Genomic DNA, 23,446 nt, shown 5'->3' on the forward strand with positions numbered 1-23,446 from the left:
AAAGTATATCCTTTAACTTTGTCCTTTTGCTATTTGTTTGTTCCTCTTTAATTTGGTGGGTTTTCATAGGACATCGACTTCATTTCTCAGTTCTCTATCCATTTTATTTTAACATCGACATCGAATTATAAGTCCTGCTTGAACAAGTTTGGACAAACTTCCACCAAAGTATGTATAGTGTTTTAGTTAGGTCTGGGCATAATATCCGAACCCGAAAAACCGAACCGAACCCGATCCGAAAAACCCGACCCGAACCCGAACCCAAAGTTTTAAAATACCCGAACAGGTTCTAAACTTTACAACCCGAAAACCCGAATCCGAACCCGATCCGAACCCCAATCCGAACAAGTACCAGAACATACCCAAAATATAAGTACATAGTTATATTTTATTAGTAATATTTATAATTGTAATAACCTAAGTGCCTAAATTATTCGGATGTTAAGATATCTCCGGGTGTTTTAGCTACTTTGGGCTAGATTCGGGTATAAAATGCTTGAATTTTATAGATTTTTTGAGTATTTTTCAATACTTTGCATAGAATCGGAGACAAAATTTCTAATATTTGGATACTTCGGGTAAACCCGAATCCGAATCCGAAATATCCGATCCGAACCCGACCCGAACCCGAAGCTTTAAAATAGCCGAACGGGTCTTAGTTTTCTAAATCCAAATAACCCGAACCCGAAAAACCCGACCCGAACCCGATCCGAATATCCGAACGCCCATGCCTAGTTTTAGTACTGTTATTTACTCCCTCCGTTTCTGAAAGTTTGATGTTCTAGTGTTTTAGGTTTGTTCCACAAAGATTGATTTTCTAGCTTTTTATTTTATTTTTTATTAATTGATATTAACAAATCGTAGATTTCAAGGCGTAATGATTACAAATAATTAACTGTTTTAGATTACTACTGGTTCATACATTATTAAAAATATTTAATAAAAAGAAAAAATTATTAAATGATTAAATCATGATTGTTTCTTAATATATGTGTAAACTCTAAAACATCAAATTTTCAAGAACAGATGGAATATGGTTTAACGTGTTGTTGCTTTAAAATTATTGTGATATAAATGGAGATGCAGTGAAGGGAATGTGTACGTTCCCAAGATGCAACAATAGTGGAGTCTTTATGGAGTTCCGTGCCACATCCTCTTTCCTTTTCTCACGTGCCCTTAATCATTATGTGTCATGATTTTGGATGTAGTTGAAAATGCATTAAGACTACCATGTGAAACGGGACGGTCCGGTCTGGCTGAGCACTTAGTTCAAAAAGTCCGAGTGTCCGACCAATATGTAGTTTGACATAGGTCCGCCGGTTTAAATGAGTTCCGACCAGGATGAACTCGCTCCAATAATTTGTGCCGGTTTAAATGAGTTCCGACCAGGATGAACTCGCTCCAATAAATTGTAACACATAACAGCCTTTCGGTACAAACAAAGAAATTTCGAATCCCATTTCTCCGATTTACAGATCTTCCATTAAAAAAAGTTTTTGAAAAGTTTGAGGACAAACAAAAATTTTGATTTTATAGCTAGAAATTCGATATTTATAGAGTGATGAGAGATTTGTGATTTCTTACGATTGTCCAACAAACAAATTGAGTAATCTATATATACATTTTTGGATGACTTTTAGCAAATAAATCCTGGAGTTGGAATGTATTTACGGATGAATGCCATTGGCATTAATTATTTAAATTTGAAAAATATTAATTAAAGATATTACCAACACGATTTCGAGAATCATAAATTCATATCTTCCTTAATTTTCTGAGTCATTAATGTGATAATCTTTAGGAAATATTTCTCTCTAAAAAAAAAAATCCACATTAATGAAGGCATTAAAATCGACGCTAACAATTAAATTATTTAGATATTCAATTATTTTAAGATTCTTATATCTTATTTGATATTTTTTTTTTAATATCTCATTCTTTAATTACTGCGTTTAGAATTTATTGGTTGTTACCTGGTGAAATTTATTGGTTGTTAGTAAGTAATTATGGTGCGTTTATTTTAGTTAATATCTAATTTAAAGGATTTGTTTTCTTTTATTATTAATAAACGAATAACATGTATAGAATAAAAGATTTTTCTTGCGACTCCATAATAAAAATATTAAACTCTTATTTTCTACATTTCTTACACATAATATCCTCTTATTCAATAACAAAAAATATATATTGCATATTTTTAAAAATATTTATAATATTTAAATTATATAAAAAGTTTGTAATATTAATATTATTTCAACTCTATACAAATTTAATATATATGTATATATATCTTATGGGAACCATTTCACGGGACGGGTAATATGATGGGACGGGTTTGGGTTGATATTTATAAAAGATAGTATACCACGGGTGAAATCCTAAAATTAACAATCAAAATAATCTATCAAACAAATTACATTTTGATTTTTTTAAGAAAATATAGCCCCGTGGTGTACCGCGGGTTAAAATCTAGTTGACAATAAATAAAGTAACATAGATATTCACGTTTCCTTAAAACAATAGTAGTTTTAATCGGTTCATTAGGAAATTGAATCAATTAGTTTATTTTTTACATCCGATTTAGGAAAGTAAATAGTTATTCAAAACCAAAGATGACAAAAATAAAAGGGCAAAAACTATTACCGCCGTAATGCTTTTTATATAAAGCTTGTCCTCTTGAGCACTCGAGAATCTTTTTTCTCCGCTACTTTCTTTCTTCTCAAGAATGCGTTAGCGTCTTTGTCTGCACACAAAGCAAAAGCAGAGAGACAGGTCTGTGAATCCCAAAACTCTATTCTCTGTACTATCGATTCTCCCGGGGATCTGGTGAGTTAGATAGAGATTCACGATGGGTACTAGTATGTCAGACAGCCCTCTGTCTCTTTCTTCTTCCTCTCCTCCTAGTAACAGTCGCTCCCCTGTTCCTCCAACTTTCTCCACTCGGTCTGTCTTCTCTCTCCAGTTTTGTAATAATATCTGTTTAGCTTTAACTGTATTCACGTGTTAATATGAATGTAATGATTTGAGCTTTGGTTCTATGACAATTGCAGCATATTCTCTGATGTTGCGGGTGACATCATTGTTGTTGTCGATGGAGAATCATTTCTGCTTCACAAGGTTAGCGCACACAGCTTGTTCGATGAAATTCCTTTTTCTTTAGTGTTTTTAGATCAAACGCATCAGAGAAGATTTAAACATTGCAGTTTCCGTTAGTAGCTAGGAGTGGAAAGATGAGGAAGATGGTGAGAGATCTTAAGGACTCTTCATCTATGATTGAGCTCAGAGATTTCCCTGGTGGACCTCCGTCGTTTGAACTCGCCATGAAATTTTGCTACGGCATTAATTTTGAGATCACTGCCTCCAACGTGGTAGCTCTTCGTTGCGCTGCTGGTTATCTCGAGATGACTGAGGACTATAAAGAAATGAACTTGATCTTTCGAGCAGAGAATTACCTCGACCAGATCGTTTTTCGCAGTTTCCATGAATCTGTCCTAGTACTTTGTTCCTGCCAGACGCAAGAGATTGCTGAAACATATGAAATTCCTGACCGGTGCATGGAGGCCATCACCATGAATGCTTGCAGAAACCAGTTAGTATCATGTTTATCAGAGGAGCTCAAGGGGAGAGATTGTCTTGAGTTGTGGACTGAAGAACTCTCTGCTCTTGGTATTGATTACTACGCCCAAGTTGTATCTGAGATGGCGAGATTAGGCGTGCGGTCAGAGAGTATCGTCGCTTCTCTGGTGCATTACGCTAAAACATCATTAAAGGGTATCATCAATCCAAACTGCCAGGAGCAGAGGAAAATCATTGAAACCATGGTTACCCTTTTGCCGAATAACGAAAAAGGATCTTATTCTTTATCAACTATTCCTCTCAGTTTCCTCTTTGGAATGCTTAAGGTCGGAACTATAATAGATATAGAGATCTCTTGCAGGCTCGAGCTCGAGCGTAGAATCGGGCATCAGTTAGAGATTGTATCTCTCGACGATCTGCTAATACCTTCTGTCCAAAACGAAGATTCAATGTACGATGTGGATACTGTCCACAGGATACTCACATGCTTTCTTGAGAGGATTGAGGAGGAAGATGAAGAATGTGGTTACGAGTCGGATTCCACGGGACAGCACAGTTCATTGCTGAAAGTGGGACGGATCATGGATGCTTACTTGGCTGAGATCGCACCGGATCCATACCTGAGTCTACTCAAGTTCACGGCCATTATAGAGACATTACCCGAACACTCACGTATCATAGACGATGGAATCTACAGAGCCATTGATATGTATCTCAAGGTAAACCAAAAGCAATTTTAAAAAGTCGGATTCATGTTTTGAAAACGTCTCAAACTAATAATCAAATATGGATATATGTTAGGCTCATCCATTATTGACAGAAGAAGAATGCAAGAAGCTATGCAAATTCATTGACTGCAAGAAACTGTCACAAGAAGCAAGCAACCACGTGGCACAAAACGATCGGCTTCCTGTACATATGGTGGTTCGAGTGCTTTACACAGAACAGTTGCGACTGAAGAAAGCTCTGTCCGGAGATTCGGAAGAAGGGTCGTGGGTTTTGTCGTCTGGAGTACAAAGCCGAGCGGTTTCCCCAAGAGACACGTATGCATCGTTGAGGAGAGAAAACAGAGAGCTGAAGCTGGAGATATCGAGGATGAGAATGAGGGTGAGCGAGTTAGAGAAACAACATAATTTGATGAAACATGAGATGATGGAGAAGTCCGGTAGTAATAGTGGAACCTTCTTGACGTCATTGTCCAAAGGAATCGGAAGGATCGCGATATTCGGCGGAGAAAACCGGGAAAAGGTTAACCGGAAATCAAGGTCGGTATCGGAGAGAAAAACAAGTAGAAGGGATTACATAAAAACGTCACCGTTTAAGGGGTTGCTATCTAAACGGAGACAAGTCATGTGTAGCGGGAGGTATAATGGGCCGGGAGGAGTGTGAAGTAGGCCCATTAAAGAACAAAGAAGGTCTCGTTTTCAGCCTATAAAAACAAGGAAAACATGGGAATAAATGGGGTCGGGTCCGAGCCGTCTTTGTCCAAAATTATCCCGATAAGAAATTTTTTTATAAAAGTATTTTTTTTTTGTCTAAAAAAGATTCAATACAGTAAAAAAAAATGTTTTATGCGTTGTTCGTTGTTACGGTTATTTAGTGTAAATTTGTTTTTTTTTTTAATAAGTTTCCGGAAATAGTACGTCACCTGAAATAACAAAATTATTAAAGGATTTGATTAAATCTCAACTTCTAAAATTTACTAATATAGAAAGAGAAGACCACGTGGTGTCTAACTCATACACATTCATAAATCAACTTCTTATAGCATAGTATAATATTACCAAGAAATTAGGAAACTACCTTCACTTCTCCGCCTCATAAATAATTTATATCTAAAAAGAAATAAAAAAGGAGTATGATTGATGAAAGATGAACATGCATCGTGATAACATTAGATGGTACAATATCCTCACCAACTTGGAAGTGACACAAATTATACATTACTAGCTACTAGTAGATCTGAATCTCTCTCTCTCTCTCTCTTCTCTAATGCCGTAAATTGTAAGCTAACTCTTCCCACATAGTGCCTCGATTCTTGCCTTTTGCTTTCGTTCGTTTGCTTCTCTCTCTCTCCCTCCTCCGACAATGAATAGGAATCTCAGAGAATCTCTTGCCGGTGGGAGGAATATTCCGGCGATCTCTCAGTTTCGCAGAGGCAATAACAACAACAACAACATCTCTCCAAATGGCTTCTCTAGAGATTCCGATGAGAATCTAGATCTCTTCTCTAAGATCCGTCGCTCATTCCCATTGGCTTCCTCCGACGAATTACCCGACGGTTCGTTTCAGATTCACTTTTATTTCCTTTTTGTGGAAATCGATTACGTGTGCTTGCTTCGATGAAAATAATTTCTAATTATATATCTGGGGATCTTCGAATTTGGTGCTACGAGACACAGTTGTCAGATTCGGAGACGAAAACGATGTCACTCTCTACTCAATTTATTGGTTCTGTGGTCGCTGCCCTAATTTTTGTTCGAACTGTCTTCGTCTCCTAGATTCGATCTCTTTGCTTTTTCAATTACACTGATTTGATGAGAGACAAGGCCATCTCAAAAAAGTACTTTTGGGACCAATGAAGAATTTTGCAGGATCTCTTCATCACTTTGATCCTTTTCTTAATTTAGTACTAAATCTATGCATCCTACGTTTTTCTGTTGTGTCTTCCTATAGTTTCGGCAAAACTCGGGAGACTTTCGGTCGGATCCAAAATAGCTCCCAAAGGTAAAGGTGATGATCTCTTGTCTTCAGGTGAAGGTGGAAAAAATGATTATGATTGGTAAGTTTCTGCCGATTCTCTGCTCACTGATTTACTCTCTTTTTGTATATCTTTGTGGTTCCAATCGAACAGTGGCTCAATTAGGTGTAGTGTTTGTCTTTTGGCCACTATGTAATTCAAAATGTTCATCTTTTGGTTGCCTGCACTTGGTAGTGTCCAATTTTCTGTTGGTAAGGTTAAAATGATGTGCAGAAACTGACGCCTTTTCATCTCTTGGCTCATTTATGTTATCTCTAGGCTTCTTACTCCTCCTGGAACACCTCTTGGAAGTGACTCTCATTCATCTTTGGCAGCTCCAAAGATTACATCTTCCGCTAGAGCCAGTTCTGCTTCAAAGGCTTCAAGGGTATTTACGGATTTTCTTCATTCAGTTTTCCTTTTTCTCCAACATCTGGTTCTTGATTACAATCAAGAACTTCAAAAAGTTGCTGTTTTTGTCTCCATAACTTTCTAAATCATACAACTGCACTACCTTATTAATACACGAATGCTGTTTTTTTCTTTCTATTACAGCTTTCAGTTTCGCAGTCAGAGAGCAGTTACCATTCTTCCCGCCCCGCTAGAAGTAGCTCTGTGACTCGGCCATCCATTTCCACCTCACAATACAGCTCATTTACTTCAGGCCGTTCACCATCTTCCATCCTAAACACTAGTTCAGCTTCAGTCTCATCCTACATTAGACCTTCATCCCCTAGTTCCCGTTCGTCATCTTCAGCTAGACCTTCCACTCCCACCCGTACTTCTTCGGCATCACGGTCCTCAACTCCATCGAGAATCCGTCCAGGGTCATCTAGTTCATCCATGGACAAGACCAGACCGTCCCTGAGCTCAAGACCATCGACTCCAACTTCTAGACCACAGCTCTCAGCAAACTCCCCAAATATAATTGCTTCTAGACCAAATTCTCGTCCTTCCACCCCTACCCGTCGAAGCCCATCCACCTCGGTGTCTGCAGCATCAGGATCCAATATTTCAGGTGGACGTGCTGTATCAAATGGTCGTACTGCACCTTCATTGTCTAGGCCAAGCTCTCCTGGACCTAGAGTTAGAACCACCCCGCAACAGCCAATTGTTCTAGCAGACTTCCCTCTTGATACACCACCTAATCTCAGAACATCTCTCCAAGACAGACCAATATCAGCTGGTAGGTCCAGGCCAGTCGCTGGTAGCAGCATGGCAAAGGCAAGTTCAGAACCCAAAGGTCCCATCACAAGAAGGAATTCATCTCCTATCGTGACTAGAGGAAGACTGGCTGAGACCCAAGGAAAAGGCCGTTTTGGTGGTAATGGGCAGTACCTCACAGATGCACCAGAGCCCCGGAGGATTTCAAACGTGTCTGACATAACTTCACGGAGAACCGTTAAGACCTCGTCAACTGTCACGGACAATAACAACGGACTTGGGAGGTCATTCTCAAAAAGTTCACTCGATATGGCCATTAGACACATGGTACATATATCTCTTTTCACTAAGAGCAAGTAGCCTTTTTACCATGCTATGAATATCTCAACATTTTTTATGGTACGTGTAGGACATAAGAAACGGGAAGACTAACGGGTGCGCACTATCAACCACAACGCTATTTCCTCAGAGCATCAGACCAGCCTCATCCAAGATCCAGCCAATCCGTTCAGGGAATAATCATTCGGATTCTATCAGCAGCAACGGCACAGAGAACGGGAATGGAGCAAATGAGGGTAGAAGACTGATGGGGAAGTTGAGCGACATGGACATGTATGAGAGCTCAAGGTATGATGCATTGTTGCTGAAAGAGGACGTCAAAAACACAAACTGGTTACATAGCATCGATGACCGGTCGTCAGATCACGGACTCATGTTTGACAATGGAGGCTTCGAGCTACTTCCAGAGCCCTTTGCCCCACTATAACACACAAACACACACACACACACCACAAGTAAACAACTTTTTTTCTTTCTAAAACCACTTCTCTCTTCTTTACTTTTTTATCTTACATAATTTGTTTGCTTGTCAATGGTGGAAAAAGGCTCTAAGTGTTCTTGGTTCTTTGGTTATTGATTCTTGATTCATGGCTATTGAGTGTGGTTTGTAACTTTGTAGTTACTAGTTATAATATTTGAGGAGATGGTAACGTAATGTTGTACCTCAAGTTCACTCACTCTTTCTCCAGGAAAAAAAAAAGTTCACTCACTCTTGTTGGAATTGATCATGAACGAAAGTACGAAACAATTAGAATGTGAAAAGAGGAAAGAGAGGTTCACGCGCCTAACGTGAATCAATGACAGAGCTAAGTTAATAATGGGTGACAGCGAAGCACACAACCAACAAAGGCCAGTGTTCTGTAAAAAGAAAAAAAAATTAATTCCAGAAATTGACTTTCATTAATGTCATATTTGAGATTTAAGATGATTTCAATTTTGTTTTATTGTTACCCCTATGGCCCTATTTTATAATAAATACCCTCATTAATGTCATATACCAAACTCCTCCTCTTCAGGGGTCCATTTTTAAGAAAGATACCCACTTACCCGAATTAAATATCAAATAAAATAAGCTCAATTTGCAACATAATTTGTTGAATATTCCCTACTCTAGTTGTTTTCCTTAACCATTTTGTTCTTGAAATACTTTTATTTTATTATTGTTTAAAGAATTTCACAATTATCCATTTCAATTATAAGTTGCATAATTTCACATAAGCTAATTTCAAAAATTTGAAAACTTCTCAAAATGAAGACATTTAATCAACTGGTGACCCATTCAATACGAAAATTAGGATGATTTTAAAAGAATAAGAAAATTAAATGTTGGGAATTTATTAAAAGCTACTATAAGGTATAAATAATTCGTTTAGAATAAAAACAAAGGAAATGAACAAAAGGACAAATATTTAATTTAGCTTAGCAAGTAAAAAAAATCTAAAAAGAGTCAAAGGGGGGGCTTAAAGCCAAAGAGCAAAAGCAAATCGGAGTACAGAGAGAAGAGAGAAGAGAGAAGAGAGATTGGAATCTGAAACTGAAACATCGAGATTTACGTTTCTCCGTTGGCGTCACGCCGAAGCTTCCATACTTTTTTCACCAGAAACCCGCAACGTTTTCTCTCTTCTGACTCTTGCTTGAATCACTTGGGGTTGTGTCACTGAATCTGCATCAATGGCGATTCCAGATTCCTCACTCTTTTCTGCTTTTGCCTTTAGCTCCTCAAGCTTCTTCTTCACGAAATGCCGTTGTTGTTAAAAGTGATTACTCCACTATCTCCTTTCCTTTTGCATTTATTCTCCACTCTCTCACTCAGTCTTCTTCTACGATCAGCTCACCAATGTCCCTCACCATTCTCCTCTGAACCAAGGTCTCTCTCTCACTTTCGATCTCTGTTTTCTTCTTGTTCTTTTTGGGTTTAGCTTCGTTGCTAGATTTTCTTCTTTCTCAATTTCATTTACTCCGTTTAGCTAGCTGGAGAAACCCTAGTTTCTTAGTAGATTGCAGATCTGGGTTCATCAAGTACCTGCCCACACATCTCTCTTACTAATCGTTTCTAAATTTAGTTACTTTCGTAGTTGGGGTTTTTTTTGATGATTTCGTATTACCATTATAAATTCTTCAGCCAATGTGTGCATATAGCTTCCTTAATTTCATCTTTTGATTTGATAATTGAGTAATGAATGTTGCATTCGATTTATCATCATTCCCATTTCCCACTTTGGTTCTTGAGACTTCTCGCCCAAAAGCTTTTGCTTTTAATTTATGGACAAGTTGATTTTTTTTCTACTTTTTCTTACCACACCGATGATTGTCATTATTAAGGAAGCTTTCCATTTTGTTCATCTTTATACTCCTGATACCTGTGATGTGTCTGGTGTCATTCTTGGCTACTACTTATTCATAGATACAATTCTCATTTTTTAAAGTTAACTGTTATGTGGCTCTAAATCATTACATCTTGTGTTTTGTGTTCTCTTGCAGTTGCTGTTGAATGAGAAAGCTTTGATGTGACTGAACCTGAGAGTGTAACAAAGGACTCATGATGAAGATTATTGCGGCGTTCCTCTTCCTCTTGGTCTCACCTTTTGTTTCCCGTTGTTTCTCTGCAGACATAGAATCGGACAAGCAAGCACTGCTTGAGTTTGCATCTCTTGTTCCTCACAGTCGCAAACTCAACTGGAACTCCACTATTCCAATCTGTGGTTCTTGGACCGGTATCACCTGCTCCAAGAACAACGCCCGTGTAACCGCACTTCGTTTGCCTGGATCTGGACTTTATGGACCTTTACCAGAGAAAACATTTGAGAAGCTTGATGCCCTCAGGATCATTAGCCTTAGATCCAACAACCTACAAGGGAACATTCCATCTGTCATTCTTTCTCTTCCTTTTATCCGATCACTCTACTTTCACGACAACAACTTTTCTGGTACTATCCCTCCCGTTCTTTCTCGTCGCCTTGTTAATCTTGATCTCTCCGCCAACTCCCTCTCTGGAAACATTCCCTCGAGTCTACAAAACCTTACCCAGCTCACTGATCTAAGCCTGCAAAACAATTCCCTTAGTGGGCCAATTCCTAACCTCCCTCCTCGCCTTAAATACTTGAACTTGAGCTTCAATAATCTTACCGGGTCAGTTCCATCTTCTATCAAGTCCTTCCCAGCATCCTCATTTCAAGGTAATAGCCTTTTGTGCGGTGCTCCTCTAACTCCATGCTCAGAGAACAACACTGCACCTTCTCCTTCACCGACAACACCAACAGAAGGTCCTGGTACAACCAATATAGGTCGTGGTACCGCCAAAAAAGTTCTCTCCACTGGTGCTATTGTGGGCATTGCAGTTGGAGGTTCAATTTTGTTGTTTATCATTCTTGCCATCATAACCCTTTGCTGTGCCAAGAAAAGAGATGGCGGGCAAGACAGCACCGCAGTGCCAAAAGCTAAACCCGGGAGGAGTGACAACAAGGCCGAGGAGTTTGGGAGTGGGGTGCAAGAGGCAGAGAAGAACAAGCTGGTCTTCTTTGAAGGAAGTTCATATAACTTTGATCTTGAGGACTTACTCAGAGCCTCGGCTGAAGTTTTAGGGAAAGGAAGCTACGGCACAACGTATAAGGCCATCTTAGAGGAAGGAACCACAGTGGTGGTGAAGAGGCTGAAAGAAGTAGCAGCTGGGAAACGGGAGTTCGAACAGCAGATGGAAGCCGTGGGAAGGATCAGTCCACACGTGAATGTAGCTCCTCTCCGTGCTTATTACTTCTCGAAAGACGAAAAATTACTCGTGTATGATTACTACCAAGGGGGCAATTTCTCCATGCTGCTTCATGGTAATATGATGTTTCATATGTTATTCAAGATTGTAAAAAGTGGCTTTAAAGTAACATTATAGATGAATTGTATATGCAGGAAACAACGAGGGAGGAAGAGCAGCGTTGGACTGGGAAACAAGGTTAAGGATCTGTTTGGAAGCTGCAAGGGGAATTTCTCACATCCATTCTGCATCTGGTGCTAAACTACTACACGGAAACATCAAATCACCAAATGTCCTCTTGACCCAAGAGCTCCAAGTCTGTGTCTCCGATTTCGGTATAGCTCCATTGATGAGCCATCACACCTTGATCCCATCAAGAAGCTTAGGTTACAGAGCACCCGAGGCCATAGAAACCCGTAAACATACCCAGAAATCCGATGTCTACAGCTTTGGTGTACTGTTGCTAGAAATGCTGACAGGGAAAGCAGCCGGGAAGACGACAGGGCATGAAGAAGTGGTGGATCTGCCAAAGTGGGTGCAGTCAGTGGTGAGAGAGGAGTGGACTGGAGAAGTGTTTGACGTAGAGCTGATCAAGCAGCAACACAACGTAGAGGAAGAGATGGTGCAGATGTTGCAGATAGCAATGGCATGTGTGTCTAAGCATCCAGATTCTAGGCCTACCATGGAGGAAGTGGTAAACATGATGGAGGAGATTCGACCTTCAGGGTCTGGTCCTGGTTCTGGTAACAGAGCCTCCTCGCCCGAAATGATCAGAAGCTCTGATAGCCCGGTTTAGATTGGTTTTTTATTCTCTTTTCTCTTTCTCAAATTATTTATTTTGCTTTTCCTTCTTCTTCTTCATATAATAAACCGTTTCATAGTTATATGTCTGACTGCATAATTTTTTTCCAAACATCTGGAAAAGTAGTGTAATTGAAAATCCTCACCATGAATGGTTGTAATTCTTAGATTGGTTTTAAGTATGGCTAGTTTTGAATTTTTCATTTTTTGTTGTAGGATTCGTTCAAAACCATTTTCTGAATCAGAAGTCTTTGGTTGTTTGAAAATCTAACGGAGTGATTTTCTTGAAAAGCCAAGAAAAACAAAAACAAAAACAAAAAAACTGTAGAACCATTGTAAATTTGTTGTTGTTATTCAATGTTTCAAGTCACAAACAAATTAAAAATTTATGTATATCCATTATCCACTAAAATTATATGTGGAATTTATTATCTTGAAAAGATAAATCTCTATACTATTAAAAGAGAAGTACAAATGAAAATGGGTCGGGTTAAAATCAGAAAATTGACCCGAAATTCTGAAATCGGATCTTTGAAATTTTTTTGGAATATAAATTCGAATTAATAATGAAAAATCGAAATAAAATCAAATATTTATGGAAATCAAATAAAATCTGATTGTAGTTATGGTAACTAATAATAAATGCATATTCCAAACAATATTATACATTAATTACGTATAATAAATTTATTCATATATTTTTGGGACTAATTCCATAACAATCAACGGTTTTGTCATTAATTTCGCTTATTTTAGCCAATTATCATTAATTGAAAGATATTTTACTTGCTTCTAAAGATTTTTAGAAAATTTATCACAAATAACCCATCTGTTTTATAAATTAAATTGATATTTTTTATTTTGGTCGTGTAAATTAAATAGATATGATATCCATGTAACTAATTTTAATTTAATTAGATTAAATCAAAATTATGATATTTTCATACCTATAGCTTACCAAAGAAGTTTAATTTTCAATTTATAAAGATTTCTTGAATATGATTTTAGAATTATTCAACAAGATGATAAGTATTTATTAAATTTTGTGAATCATGAAAAATAATAATTAATTTTTAATCATTATACTTCATCTTTCAATCTCTCATCTAAAAAATAAGATATATATTCTATTATTACTATGTCCAAACTTCATTTTGTTGTATGACTAAATAATATTCCCATTACAACTATCAAAGCGAGTTGATTCGTCCCGTTAAGTCCGTTTTTCGATAGACAAAAAATATTTTGACTTGTAGTTAGTCGGTCCGCACGACCCGCGGGTAGCATATATGAAATATAAACCCGTCCCGCGAATGTATGCGGATTTGCGGGATTGTCCATGGATTTTGTTTAAATAATTTTAAAGTAACCAAAATTTAAAATACTACTAAAATAAATAAATAAATCAAAATACTATTAAAAGTTTGTTTAAATTACCACATGTTGAATAAATTATAATTTTATCAATAAATACTAATATGCGGGCTGATCCGCCAACCCGCGGATGAAAACCGATTAAACCTATGACCCACTGCGAATTAATCCATATGGCCCGCTTATTTGCGGGTTTAATATATTTTCCCAAATCTGCCCCATAGTGAGATGATGTGGGCTCGACCCGTGGTTTTTGACCTATTTTGACTGCTCTAATTCCCATGAATCGTCTAATTTTAGAATTTTAAAACACAAAATTCTATTTTGTAAATCATAATTAATATGATGAGTATATTTATAAACAATTTTACATTTTCTCTACAATTCGTTATTATGAATATTTATAAGTATACTACACAATTCGTTCTACTAAAAACACACACAATATTAAACGCAACGTATGTAAACCAATATTCTCAAGCGGTAGACTAAGAAAGGCAAGTAGGAGAGAAGCTGTAACAAGTTTTCGTTTTCTCTTTGCACTCCATTTTTATTCTCGATTCTCTCCTCTCCCGATAAATAAGCTCTCGCTTTGTGGTGTCCGTCCTTCTTCCAGGTCTCAATTCCACCATTTCTATTTGGTTAAAACCCTAATTTCTTTCTCTCTCCCCCTGAATCTTCCTCTGTTTTATTTTCCGCGATTAGTTTCCACCACTTATAGGGTTTCTTTCTGATCACTTACATTTTGTGTTGTTTTGTTCGGTCTCTTGGTTTTCCTCTATGATCTGTTGTGTTCTTAAGTTGATTGTCTTAACTTTTGTCCTCTGTTCAATAATATTCTTGTCTTCCACAGGTTTTGGTGTCTGACGCATGGCTTCTAAGAGGATTTTGAAGGAGCTCAAGGATCTCCAGAAGGATCCTCCTTCAAACTGCAGCGCTGGTAATCGAATCTTATTTTTATTTAACGAATTAATTGCTTGGCACTAATGACTCTGGATTAGGTTCCTTACTCTCACTTGATTAGATTGATGTATGTCAGGGTATCTAAGTATCATACTTTTATTTCCTCAATCCATATTATGCTTCTGAGCTTTTTTTTGGTAAAGCTTTGATTTGCTGGTTTCATAGATTTTGTTGTTTGTTATATGCACTTCAATCATATTTACCTTTTTTTATTTGTCCTGTATTTGACAACTATCCATAGCTCAGCATGGTTTTGAGTTTTATGTCAATTATTGATGTAATTCTGTTTTCACGTTCTTATAGGTCCTGTGGCTGAGGACATGTTCCACTGGCAAGCAACTATCATGGGACCTCCTGAAAGTCCGTATGCCGGAGGAGTGTTTTTGGTTTCTATTCATTTCCCTCCGGATTATCCTTTCAAGCCACCAAAGGTAATGTGTTGTGGAATGAGACTTTTATCATCTTCTCTTTTTTTATCATTGATCTTATGATGTGTGATCTAATTTTTCAGGTGTCTTTTAAGACTAAGGTGTACCATCCAAACATCAATAGCAATGGAAGTATTTGCCTTGATATTTTGAAAGAGCAATGGAGTCCTGCTCTTACTATATCCAAGGTTTGATTTTGTGTATCTCTACTACTACTACCATTTAACAGAATTATGTTACCCAATTCTGTGTAGTAACCCGAGCGATTGATGCTGTGGAAATTAGGTTCTGTTGTCGATTTGCTCGCTGCTGACTGACCCAAACCCAGATGATCCTCTTGTGCCGGAGATAGCTCATATGTACAAGACAGATAGATCCAAGTACGAGTCAACTGCGAGAAGCTGGACACAAAAGTACGCAATGGGTTGATGATAAGACAAATATGGTCTGGACAAGCAAAGGATATGTTATTGCGCATGGGAATAAAATTAAAAAAAAAAAATGCACTTGTTTGGTTTAGCAAACGTTATTATGTATGAACAACTTAGTTGCTCTTAGTCCTCTTCTGTTCTGATCGCTTTAAACTGTTTATTTCGATTTTTGGGTCTACTTTTACTCTCTTGTTTTGCCTCTCCTCACTTGGTTGCAGGAAACTGCAATTCCAATCACCCCAAACGCAATGTTTGGACTGTTTGGTTCACTCATGACATAAGGGGTTCGCATCTACGCATGAATCAAACCAACTATTAGCCTTCCGTAGTTAGGAATCTACGGAGATCCCAAATACAAAACTCGTTCCTAAACTTCTATTAACTTCTACATCCAAACTGGTATATTTAGGGTGATAATGATATTTTTGAAAATTTTCAATATTATTCAAAAATGCACCTAATTTTAACTATAACATTTAAGAAAGTATACATATTTTTTACAGATGGCTATTATAGAAAATATCAAAACACAACCAAACCAATACCCGGTGTTTTAGAAAGTAAACATATATTTTATTGCAATTTTCCAATATTGTCCGGCATGGATCTTACTAAATTAGGTCAGGCGGTACTTGCCGACAGAATCAGAAGCTTCGAGACTGACTCGTTTAGATTCTCCGACGACTATAAAGGAGAAGCAGAGGGTTTTAGGATTTTCACGAATCTCTTCTCTCTTTAGTAGTGTGGCCTTGAAAGAAAGAATTAATCTCCGGTTGTGGTATGTTTCTTTCGATCTACTTGTTAGGGTTTATAATCACTTACGTTACGTACTTATGTGTTGTTTTATTCGTCTCCCTCTATGATCTGTTGTGGTGTTAGTTGAATTCCTTAATATTCATTATGTTTGCTTATCTCGTCCGCAGGTTTTCGTGTTTGAAAGCATATATGTCGGCTTTGAATCGGATTTCAAGGGAACTCAGGGACCTTCAGAGGGATCCTCCTGCAAACTGTAGCGCAGGTAAAATCTCCCTTTGCTTGGCTGATTTTAACTGATTGATTCACACACTAAAACACTTTTGAACTAGATTCCTTAATTATTCAATCTAGGGTTTGATATACGTCACACTTTTATTTCTTCAACATTATGCTTATGAGTTTTGTTTTGGTAGTAATGCTTTGATTTCTTAGGCTCCTCTCTGTTGGCTGTTACCATATGTACTCTGCATGAACCTTTTTTTTTGTTCTGTATTCAAAAATACTTGTTAAACCTTTTCTTGATACAATTAAGAATACCCAGAGAGGCACTTGATCATGTGGGTTTTGTTGTCTGGGTTGATGAATAAATGGGTCTTATTGTACCTAACGGCTTTGTTATAGGTCCTGTGGCTGAAAAGGACATGTACCATTGGCAAGCGACTATCATGGGACCCCATGACAGTCCGTTTTCCGGAGGCGTATTTTTGGTCAACATTCATTTCCCTTCGGATTACCCTTTCAAGCCACCAAAGGTGTTGTGTTTTTTCACACTAACTAATCATCTGATGTGGAATGAAAATTTATGATCATCAGGCTTATTAGCGATGTGTATACGATTTTTGCAGGTGTCTTTTAAGACTAAGGTGTACCATCCAAACATCAATAGCAATGGAAGTATTTGCCTTGATATTTTGAAAGAGCAATGGAGCCCTGCTCTTACTATATCCAAGGTTTGAGTTTTGTCTTTCTACTACTATTTTACGACCGTTATGTTCTGTAAAAACTACTATTTCATCAGCAAACTTTGTGCGATAATGCGACTGATTGATGCTGTGGAATTATAGGTTTTGTTGTCGATTTGCTCGCTGCTGACTGACCCGAACCCAAATGATCCTCTTGTGGCGGAGATAGCTCAACTGTACAAGGAAAATAAATCCAAGTACGAGTCAGTGGCGCAAAGCTGGACACAGAAGTACGCAATGGGATGATATGAAAAAGCTGGTGTAGACAAGGAAAAGATGTCTTACTTGGCAATTGAAGAAAATTTTTTTTTTTTGGTTAGTTTTAGCAATGGCTATGATGTGATAATCGAAAGATTTTTAGCTGCTCTTTTTTACTTGTTTTCAGTGCTCTGATCATATTTTAGCTGCTCTTTTTTACTTGTTTTCAGTGCTCTGATCATATTCTTATTTTTGGGGTTTCATTTTAAATTTCCAATCCTCACTTTGGTTGTGCAGGAACCTGCTATTGCAACAAGCTCGTAATTTATTAATTTCAAAATGTTATAAAAAATTCTTTAGAATCGTTTGAAATCTTGATCCTCTGTAGTATTGTTTTGAGCATCGAGTAAACTGGGGCAAGTGTACACGGTTTAAAAAGTGCATTAAGATACTTTTGTCTCGCTAGTTTCTTCGTTTTTGAGTTGCCCACAAAAGGAGAAAAGTACAGAGCAATCTAAAGTGGCTGTTGATGACATGTACGGTTAAATAAATAAAACAATTTTTTTATTTATTATAATTGATCGAATTGATAGCTAATAAAGTGAATATTGAAAAGAAAAAAGAATAAACAAAAAAAGGTTGAATGGACAGATAGGAGGAGGGTAGAGTTGTAAATTTAGTAAGAGGGGAAAATTGGGTCTGACGCGGTCATAATGGGAGGGAGCTTCTTCTCCAATCAACGACTCTTCTAATTTGGTCTCTTCCCTCAAACACGACGGCGTTTCTTTCATTTCTTCCACATCCCTAACAACACCACCAGAAGAACACCAACACAAATTTTAGGTAAATCACACAATTCTCTTCCTTCTTCGCTCTAAAAGTTTCAACTTTTTTTTCCACCTGATCGTAACGATCTCATAGGTCCGTTCTTGCCGTTTCAGATTCTCTTAATCCGATTTTTTTTTCTTCTTTCTTTTCAATTTTTCGTTTGTTCGCTATTGAATCCTTTTCGCTATTCGATGAACTGAATGAATTTTTTTTCCTTTTTGTAATTTCAGGGAATTGCAAAAAATATTCGATTGTCTATTATCAGGCAAATTCGAATTTCCAGAACATTCAAATGGGGAGCTGCGTCTCTAAGGTATTGCCTTTGTTTGGTTTTCTGGTTTTTGTTGTCGGATTGTGTATTTGTTATTTATGCGATGATAAAATGAAACCCTTCTTGTCTTGCTACATAGGGCAAAGGAGACGATGATTCCGTCCATAACGTCGAGTTTTCCGGTGGCAATGTTCATCTGATTACAACAAAAGAGAGTTGGGATGAGAAATTAGCTGAAGCTGGTCGTGATGGCAAAATCGTAATTTTCCCTTTTGATTTTTCTCTTCTCTCATGGAGTGTGTGTGTGTGTTCAATCTCAATCTCATAAACCATATATCTTCTCTTTAAACAGGTGGTTGCAAACTTCAGTGCGACATGGTGCGGTCCATGTAAGATTGTGGCACCATATTTCATCGAACTCTCAGAGAAACACCCTTCTCTGATGTTCCTTCTTGTAGATGTTGATGAACTCAGCGTAAGTATACATACTCTATTATACCCATATATACATAGTTTCCCTTTTCTCTTTTCATATCTTACAAAATCTTATATGCATGTTTGTGCAGGATTTTAGCTCATCATGGGACATAAAGGCAACACCAACCTTCTTCTTCCTAAAGAATGGACAACAAATAGGCAAGCTTGTTGGAGCAAACAAACCGGAGCTACAGAAGAAGGTTACTTCTATCATTGATTCTGTGCCTGAAAGTCCTCAACGGTCTTCTTGACTTTCGCAGCCTTGTCTTCTGAGGTCTTCTTCTTCGCGGTGATCAATGGTTGTAAAATGCAAAAAAGTTTAAAACCGTCACAAAAAAAATTGAGTTAGATCATCTTGTTTTATATAATATGCATCTTTTTCATTCTCATTACTCAATATATTATTGAATCGTCTCAATCTAAATGTGCAAGCAATAAGGCTCTCTCTGTTTTCATTTCTTCTTTAGTATCATACATCTACTAATGAGGAACAACAATCATCTCGAATTTCGTTTGTCCACCATTGATTTCTCCTTTTGTATACTTTCACAAATCTCTCAACCAGAGATCGGGGTGAGAAGCCTCAAGTCACCTTCTGGCTAGGGATAGGGCTTGGACCTTTCCTAAACCAGATATTGCATGACTATAGTGTACAGAGACCAAAAGTAAAACATACATTGGCCATCTTTAAGTTAGTCTTCTTGTTATAGTTAGTTTTCTTGTTATTCTGTAATTAGTCTGAATGGAAGCTAAAATATTACTAATGACTCTTATACAAAACAAAACTGCGAGTGTGTGTCTATCCTCACATAAAGAGAGATTTCTGCAATAGATAAAATGCCAAGAAGAAAGGATTTTAGGTAAGTTTGTCGTTTATTCAAGTTCACAATTTATTATAAATTGTATTTGTAAGTTAAAACTTAAAAGATTCAAAAGAACCACTTTGACTTTGACTTTGACTTGAACTTTACTATCAATGAAACTCGAAAAAATAAAACGAATTGGTTAGTAGATGCAACTAGTCAGGTCCAAAGAAACATCTTTATCATCTTACTTACGTTTTCAAAGTTTTTATTTCGTTTAAGAGGGTCAACGGTCAATATTAGCTGCTCTGGTTCAATAATTAACAATTTGTTCTCAATCAAAACAATTCCTTCACCAAGTTTAATAAGATATCATAATTAAATAGAAATAGGTTTCCTAGTCAAACAACCGTAGAAGCAAGAGTAATATATTATAGTTCATCTACTACAAGTTGGATGTGGTTCGGTGAAGGAATGAGGGAGGAGGCCTGACGTATGTGAAGTTAGAAAAAGGGTTGGCCTTAGGATCAGAATTGGGACTGCTTGCTGGAGAATCCAACACAGACATTTCAGTCCAACACTTGTCAAAATTTGCTATGCATTGTCTTCCCGAAACTGCTGGCTTGAAACTTGGTTGTACTTCTCTAGCCTCCAGCTTCTTCCAGTTTATCACCTTGAACCATTTGTGCTGTTTTATTTCATCTGCTCCGCTCGGTCCACTTCCCAGTCTCCTTTCTGGCTCTTTTTGCAGCAGCTATAAATTCAATACAAAGTCAGAATCAGACTGGTCTAAAACCAATAGTACACAAAAGCTTATGTTCCTCAAAATAATCCCCCATGTTTGTTTACTTACCCCTTTTAGCAAGGCATGAGCTTCATTAGACAGAAACTGTGGAAGCTTGATCTTGTCCTTTACGATTTTCTGCTGTATCTTTCCTTTGCTCCCGAGAAACGGCGGCTGCAGAAGGAAAAAAAAATGGCATCACAACACAGTTTCAATGATCACCTTAGACATATACCAAGACAATAGGCAAAAAGACATTAGACATTTCACCTTTCCAGTGAGCATCTCATACAGAAGGATCCCTACGCTCCACCAGTCGGCAGCCTTATCATGTCCTTTTCCATGAATAATTTCAGGGGCCATATACTCCGTAGTCCCACACATGGAGTTTGATCTTGTGTTTTCTTCAAATTCCTTTGCTAAACCAAAATCAGTTAACATCACATGGCCATCTACGTCCATGAGTATGTTTTCAGGTTTCAGATCTCTATGCATTATGCCTTTCTCATGGAGATGGGAAACTGCAGAGACGATTTCTGCAGTGTACACACGAGCCAAGTCCTCTCTGTGAAAAACATAAAATAAAATTTAGTTAAGCCTTGCAGAATTCTAGTGAAACTCCAAAACTAGTTCAAAAAAAGAATTACAACAAACCTGAAAAGCCCTTGGTGATAGAGCTGGAAGAAAAGATGACCTCCATTTATAAAGTCGAGCACAAGATACAACCTGTACTTGGTCTGCAAGAGAATGTACATATAACGCTCTAAGTTAGGAAGTACTTTAAGTAAAATCAATAGGATGCAAACAGAGAGAAGTTGGATTTTACCTGAAAAGAGTATTTAAGTTGGACAATGAAAGGATGATCGATTTTGGTTAGAATATCGCGCTCGGCTTTCATGTATTCAGCATGATTCTTCTCAACAATCTTGTCTTTTCTCATAACCTTCATCGCGTATATCTCAGAAGTGTCTTTTTTCCTCACCTGGTACACTTTCCCAAATGCACCTTGCCCCACAACCTTCAATACCTCAAAGTCCTCAATGCCTACTACACCTGAGACCTCCCCTAGATCTCCCTCTAGAGCTTTGTCACTGTCGGTGTCATCATTACCAAAGAATTCATCGTTTTCTTTAATAGATTCACCTTCAACACACTCCACCAAGTCAACGGAGTCCTCAGTCTCTCGTAAAGTGAGCTTGTTCAACTTCAAAGAATGGCTAACAACCAAAGACGGGCCCACCAACGAGTGGGATCGACTGTAGACAACAGCAGGCTCGTCGTAAGCAACATCACTGGCCTCTCCAGAGTTAGCTTCAGGCATTGGACCAAACACGTCAGAGAATTCAAGCTCAAGGTTATCATTCAAGACGGATTTTGGAGGGCTGATGGATAAATATAGCTGTTTCTGAAACGGCTTCCCAGTCTGGTTTTTGTTTGCAACAGGACACTGAGAGGAAACCATATCTCTAACCAATCGCCAAAAGAATCACAGAGAAAGCTTCACAAGTTCACCAGATGGATGAGGGTCTCCTAAGAAAAAAGTTAAATGAGGAAGAAACTGGGAATAGGCAAACCAAAACCAAGGAGAAGAAGCTCTTCTTGTTTCCCTATATTAAGGAAACAGTGGATGCTGCACAAGTGTCCCAATGCCATCAACGTGCTGCTCTAAGCTCTGCAGGTTATAAAAGTTCACAAAAGTTCAGAGGCTAAAACATGATGATTATACAAAATCTCAAGTACATGATTGACAAAGTAATGAAGAGACGAATATGGAATTAAAATAAGCAAGTGGAAAGATTCTTTTTGAATTACCAAAGCAATAGTCAACATAATTGAGATTAAGAAAACATGGCACCGACCAAATATCCTTTTTAGATGATAATCCCAACCAAATAAAACCCCAAAGCCTTAGAATTGCCGGATTCAGAATCGGTAAGTAAACCTCTAGCAGCTTCCAGGACACGAGGTCGAAAGAAACCCTCGTGGAAAACGAACTCTAATATCTGTAATTAAGGTCTAGTCTGTACGTTAGGGAAAAGGCTGCCGCAATTTTTAAACAAACCCAGATATATAGAGTAAAACTATGACCTGGACCTAGAAGGTTTCGTGTCGTGGAAACAATATATGAACTTCAATAATTTATATATCCAGAAAGCAAAAGGAATCTAATAAACTCTGCGAGAGAAAAGTCAAAGAGAGAGGATTTACCAGAGAATATGCTTGAGGAAGGAGACGAGAAGGAGACGAGAAGGTAATGCCAAACCCACAAGGAAAAGGATTTCAGAAGGCGCGTGGCTCCATTTTTATTAGGCCTGGGCAAAAAACCCGTACCCGAGTACCCGAACCGGACCCGACCCGAAAAAACCGGTTCGGGACGGGTACGGGTATGTGAGTTTTACACTGTTGGGTTCTATAATTGCTTACCCGTGGGTATCGGGTCGGGTTCGGGTTTTACCCGATACCCGATGGTGTAAACCGAAAACCCGATCCGCTTAAATGCCCTTAGGTTTAGTCTCTAACCCGATTAACCTTTTGACTATTTAGCTTTTTCCCTTTGCTCGATTCTAGAACCCTAAACCCTAAACCCGATACCCGATGGTGTAAAAAATGCATTCCACAGTGTAAACGGGTAGAAAATACCCGAACCCGACCCGAAACAAGCAAGAACCGATATTTTCGGGTTTTTACCGGTTCTCAAATCTGATACCCGAACCGACCCGAACCCGACCATACCCGAACCGAAACCGAACCGATGTTTCGAGTTTACCCTATTGGGTCCTATATTACCATACCCGACATATCCGAA

General features: G+C 37.9%; 7 protein-coding genes across 12 annotated transcripts; 6 read left to right on the forward strand and 1 right to left on the reverse strand.

Annotated features, from left to right (window-relative positions):
• Positions 1 to 2,554: 2,554 nt before the first annotated feature.
• On the forward strand, positions 2,555 to 5,197 carry LOC9320757 (putative BTB/POZ domain-containing protein At3g08660). Its single transcript, XM_021031699.1, has 4 exons — positions 2,555 to 2,943; positions 3,051 to 3,117; positions 3,204 to 4,295; positions 4,378 to 5,197. The coding sequence occupies exons 1-4, from the start codon at positions 2,849 to 2,851 to the stop codon at positions 4,963 to 4,965; spliced, it is 1,842 nt and encodes a 613-aa protein (XP_020887358.1). The 5' UTR covers positions 2,555 to 2,848; the 3' UTR covers positions 4,966 to 5,197.
• Positions 5,198 to 5,413: 216 nt separating this feature from the next.
• LOC110230034 (flocculation protein FLO11) lies at positions 5,414 to 8,496 on the forward strand. The gene is made up of 6 exons (XM_021031700.1): positions 5,414 to 5,554; positions 5,654 to 5,857; positions 6,253 to 6,358; positions 6,596 to 6,704; positions 6,872 to 7,807; positions 7,890 to 8,496. Exons 2-6 carry the CDS (start codon positions 5,665 to 5,667, stop codon positions 8,244 to 8,246), a joined length of 1,701 nt encoding a protein of 566 aa, XP_020887359.1. The 5' UTR covers positions 5,414 to 5,554; positions 5,654 to 5,664; the 3' UTR covers positions 8,247 to 8,496.
• A 789-nt stretch (positions 8,497 to 9,285) lies between these two features.
• Positions 9,286 to 12,631, forward strand: LOC9318646 (probable inactive receptor kinase At3g08680). The gene is made up of 3 exons (XM_021032243.1): positions 9,286 to 9,686; positions 10,301 to 11,640; positions 11,720 to 12,631. Exons 2-3 carry the CDS (start codon positions 10,359 to 10,361, stop codon positions 12,358 to 12,360), a joined length of 1,923 nt encoding a protein of 640 aa, XP_020887902.1. The 5' UTR covers positions 9,286 to 9,686; positions 10,301 to 10,358; the 3' UTR covers positions 12,361 to 12,631.
• A 1,609-nt stretch (positions 12,632 to 14,240) lies between these two features.
• Positions 14,241 to 15,748, forward strand: LOC9318647 (ubiquitin-conjugating enzyme E2 11). 3 transcript variants are annotated; one of them, XM_021032911.1, is made up of 5 exons: positions 14,241 to 14,355; positions 14,593 to 14,679; positions 15,006 to 15,133; positions 15,214 to 15,318; positions 15,416 to 15,748. In XM_021032911.1, exons 2-5 carry the CDS (start codon positions 14,610 to 14,612, stop codon positions 15,557 to 15,559), a joined length of 447 nt encoding a protein of 148 aa, XP_020888570.1. In that variant the 5' UTR covers positions 14,241 to 14,355; positions 14,593 to 14,609; the 3' UTR covers positions 15,560 to 15,748. The 3 variants fall into 3 exon arrangements, with proteins under 3 accessions (XP_020888570.1, XP_020888571.1, XP_020888572.1); XM_021032912.1 differs by having other exon boundaries at positions 14,264 to 14,380; XM_021032913.1 differs by lacking the exon at positions 14,241 to 14,355 and adding an exon at positions 14,391 to 14,461.
• Positions 15,749 to 16,140: 392 nt separating this feature from the next.
• On the forward strand, positions 16,141 to 17,849 carry LOC9318648 (ubiquitin-conjugating enzyme E2 11). The gene is made up of 5 exons (XM_002882535.2): positions 16,141 to 16,339; positions 16,485 to 16,579; positions 16,939 to 17,069; positions 17,163 to 17,267; positions 17,382 to 17,849. The coding sequence occupies exons 2-5, from the start codon at positions 16,507 to 16,509 to the stop codon at positions 17,523 to 17,525; spliced, it is 453 nt and encodes a 150-aa protein (XP_002882581.1). The 5' UTR covers positions 16,141 to 16,339; positions 16,485 to 16,506; the 3' UTR covers positions 17,526 to 17,849.
• A 249-nt stretch (positions 17,850 to 18,098) lies between these two features.
• LOC9318649 (thioredoxin H9) lies at positions 18,099 to 19,508 on the forward strand. 2 transcript variants are annotated; one of them, XM_002882536.2, is made up of 5 exons: positions 18,099 to 18,320; positions 18,536 to 18,618; positions 18,716 to 18,835; positions 18,929 to 19,051; positions 19,143 to 19,508. In XM_002882536.2, exons 2-5 carry the CDS (start codon positions 18,598 to 18,600, stop codon positions 19,302 to 19,304), a joined length of 426 nt encoding a protein of 141 aa, XP_002882582.1. In that variant the 5' UTR covers positions 18,099 to 18,320; positions 18,536 to 18,597; the 3' UTR covers positions 19,305 to 19,508. The 2 variants fall into 2 exon arrangements, with proteins under 2 accessions (XP_002882582.1, XP_020888573.1); XM_021032914.1 differs by having other exon boundaries at positions 18,175 to 18,398.
• A 641-nt stretch (positions 19,509 to 20,149) lies between these two features.
• LOC9318650 (serine/threonine-protein kinase AtPK2/AtPK19) lies at positions 20,150 to 22,912 on the reverse strand. 3 transcript variants are annotated; one of them, XM_021032907.1, is made up of 7 exons: positions 22,849 to 22,907; positions 22,453 to 22,643; positions 21,467 to 22,312; positions 21,295 to 21,377; positions 20,911 to 21,205; positions 20,710 to 20,814; positions 20,150 to 20,610 (listed from the first exon to the last, which is right to left on the reverse strand). In XM_021032907.1, the coding sequence occupies exons 3-7, from the start codon at positions 22,100 to 22,102 to the stop codon at positions 20,302 to 20,304; spliced, it is 1,428 nt and encodes a 475-aa protein (XP_020888566.1). In that variant the 5' UTR covers positions 22,103 to 22,312; positions 22,453 to 22,643; positions 22,849 to 22,907; the 3' UTR covers positions 20,150 to 20,301. The 3 variants fall into 3 exon arrangements, with proteins under 3 accessions (XP_020888566.1, XP_020888567.1, XP_020888568.1); XM_021032908.1 differs by lacking the exon at positions 22,849 to 22,907 and adding an exon at positions 22,729 to 22,841; XM_021032909.1 differs by lacking the exon at positions 22,453 to 22,643 and having other exon boundaries at positions 22,849 to 22,912.
• Positions 22,913 to 23,446: the final 534 nt, after the last annotated feature.

Source organism: Arabidopsis lyrata, assembly GCF_000004255.2.
Source record: "Arabidopsis lyrata subsp. lyrata unplaced genomic scaffold ARALYscaffold_3, whole genome shotgun sequence".
Taxonomy (NCBI): Eukaryota; Viridiplantae; Streptophyta; class Magnoliopsida; order Brassicales; family Brassicaceae; genus Arabidopsis; species Arabidopsis lyrata.

Excerpts from the sequence above, each read along its gene's own strand:
- LOC9318647 (XM_021032911.1), top strand. The coding sequence starts at position 14,610 with ATGGCTTCTAAGAGGATTTTGAAGGAGCTCAAGGATCTCCAGAAGGAT. Across the intron at positions 14,680-15,005 it reads TCCTTCAAACTGCAGCGCTG|GTCCTGTGGCTGAGGACATG; the intron begins GTAATCGAATCT and ends ACGTTCTTATAG. Across the intron at positions 15,134-15,213 it reads ATCCTTTCAAGCCACCAAAG|GTGTCTTTTAAGACTAAGGT; the intron begins GTAATGTGTTGT and ends CTAATTTTTCAG.
- LOC9318649 (XM_002882536.2), top strand. The coding sequence starts at position 18,598 with ATGGGGAGCTGCGTCTCTAAG. Across the intron at positions 18,619-18,715 it reads TGGGGAGCTGCGTCTCTAAG|GGCAAAGGAGACGATGATTC; the intron begins GTATTGCCTTTG and ends CTTGCTACATAG. Across the intron at positions 18,836-18,928 it reads CTGGTCGTGATGGCAAAATC|GTGGTTGCAAACTTCAGTGC; the intron begins GTAATTTTCCCT and ends CTCTTTAAACAG.
- LOC110230034 (XM_021031700.1), top strand. The coding sequence starts at position 5,665 with ATGAATAGGAATCTCAGAGAATCTCTTGCCGGTGGGAGGAATATTCCG. Across the intron at positions 5,858-6,252 it reads CTCCGACGAATTACCCGACG|TTTCGGCAAAACTCGGGAGA; the intron begins GTTCGTTTCAGA and ends GTCTTCCTATAG. Across the intron at positions 7,808-7,889 it reads ATATGGCCATTAGACACATG|GACATAAGAAACGGGAAGAC; the intron begins GTACATATATCT and ends TGGTACGTGTAG.
- LOC9318646 (XM_021032243.1), top strand. The coding sequence starts at position 10,359 with ATGATGAAGATTATTGCGGCGTTCCTCTTCCTCTTGGTCTCACCTTTT. Across the intron at positions 11,641-11,719 it reads TTTCTCCATGCTGCTTCATG|GAAACAACGAGGGAGGAAGA; the intron begins GTAATATGATGT and ends TTGTATATGCAG.
- LOC9318650 (XM_021032909.1), bottom strand. The coding sequence starts at position 22,102 with ATGGTTTCCTCTCAGTGTCCTGTTGCAAACAAAAACCAGACTGGGAAG. Across the intron at positions 20,815-20,910 it reads ATGAGATGCTCACTGGAAAG|CCGCCGTTTCTCGGGAGCAA; the intron begins GTGAAATGTCTA and ends TTCCTTCTGCAG. Across the intron at positions 20,611-20,709 it reads CTCATGCCTTGCTAAAAGGG|CTGCTGCAAAAAGAGCCAGA; the intron begins GTAAGTAAACAA and ends TTGAATTTATAG.
- LOC9318648 (XM_002882535.2), top strand. The coding sequence starts at position 16,507 with ATGTCGGCTTTGAATCGGATTTCAAGGGAACTCAGGGACCTTCAGAGG. Across the intron at positions 16,580-16,938 it reads TCCTGCAAACTGTAGCGCAG|GTCCTGTGGCTGAAAAGGAC; the intron begins GTAAAATCTCCC and ends GCTTTGTTATAG. Across the intron at positions 17,268-17,381 it reads CTGCTCTTACTATATCCAAG|GTTTTGTTGTCGATTTGCTC; the intron begins GTTTGAGTTTTG and ends GTGGAATTATAG.
- LOC9320757 (XM_021031699.1), top strand. The coding sequence starts at position 2,849 with ATGGGTACTAGTATGTCAGACAGCCCTCTGTCTCTTTCTTCTTCCTCT. Across the intron at positions 3,118-3,203 it reads AATCATTTCTGCTTCACAAG|TTTCCGTTAGTAGCTAGGAG; the intron begins GTTAGCGCACAC and ends TAAACATTGCAG. Across the intron at positions 4,296-4,377 it reads CCATTGATATGTATCTCAAG|GCTCATCCATTATTGACAGA; the intron begins GTAAACCAAAAG and ends GATATATGTTAG.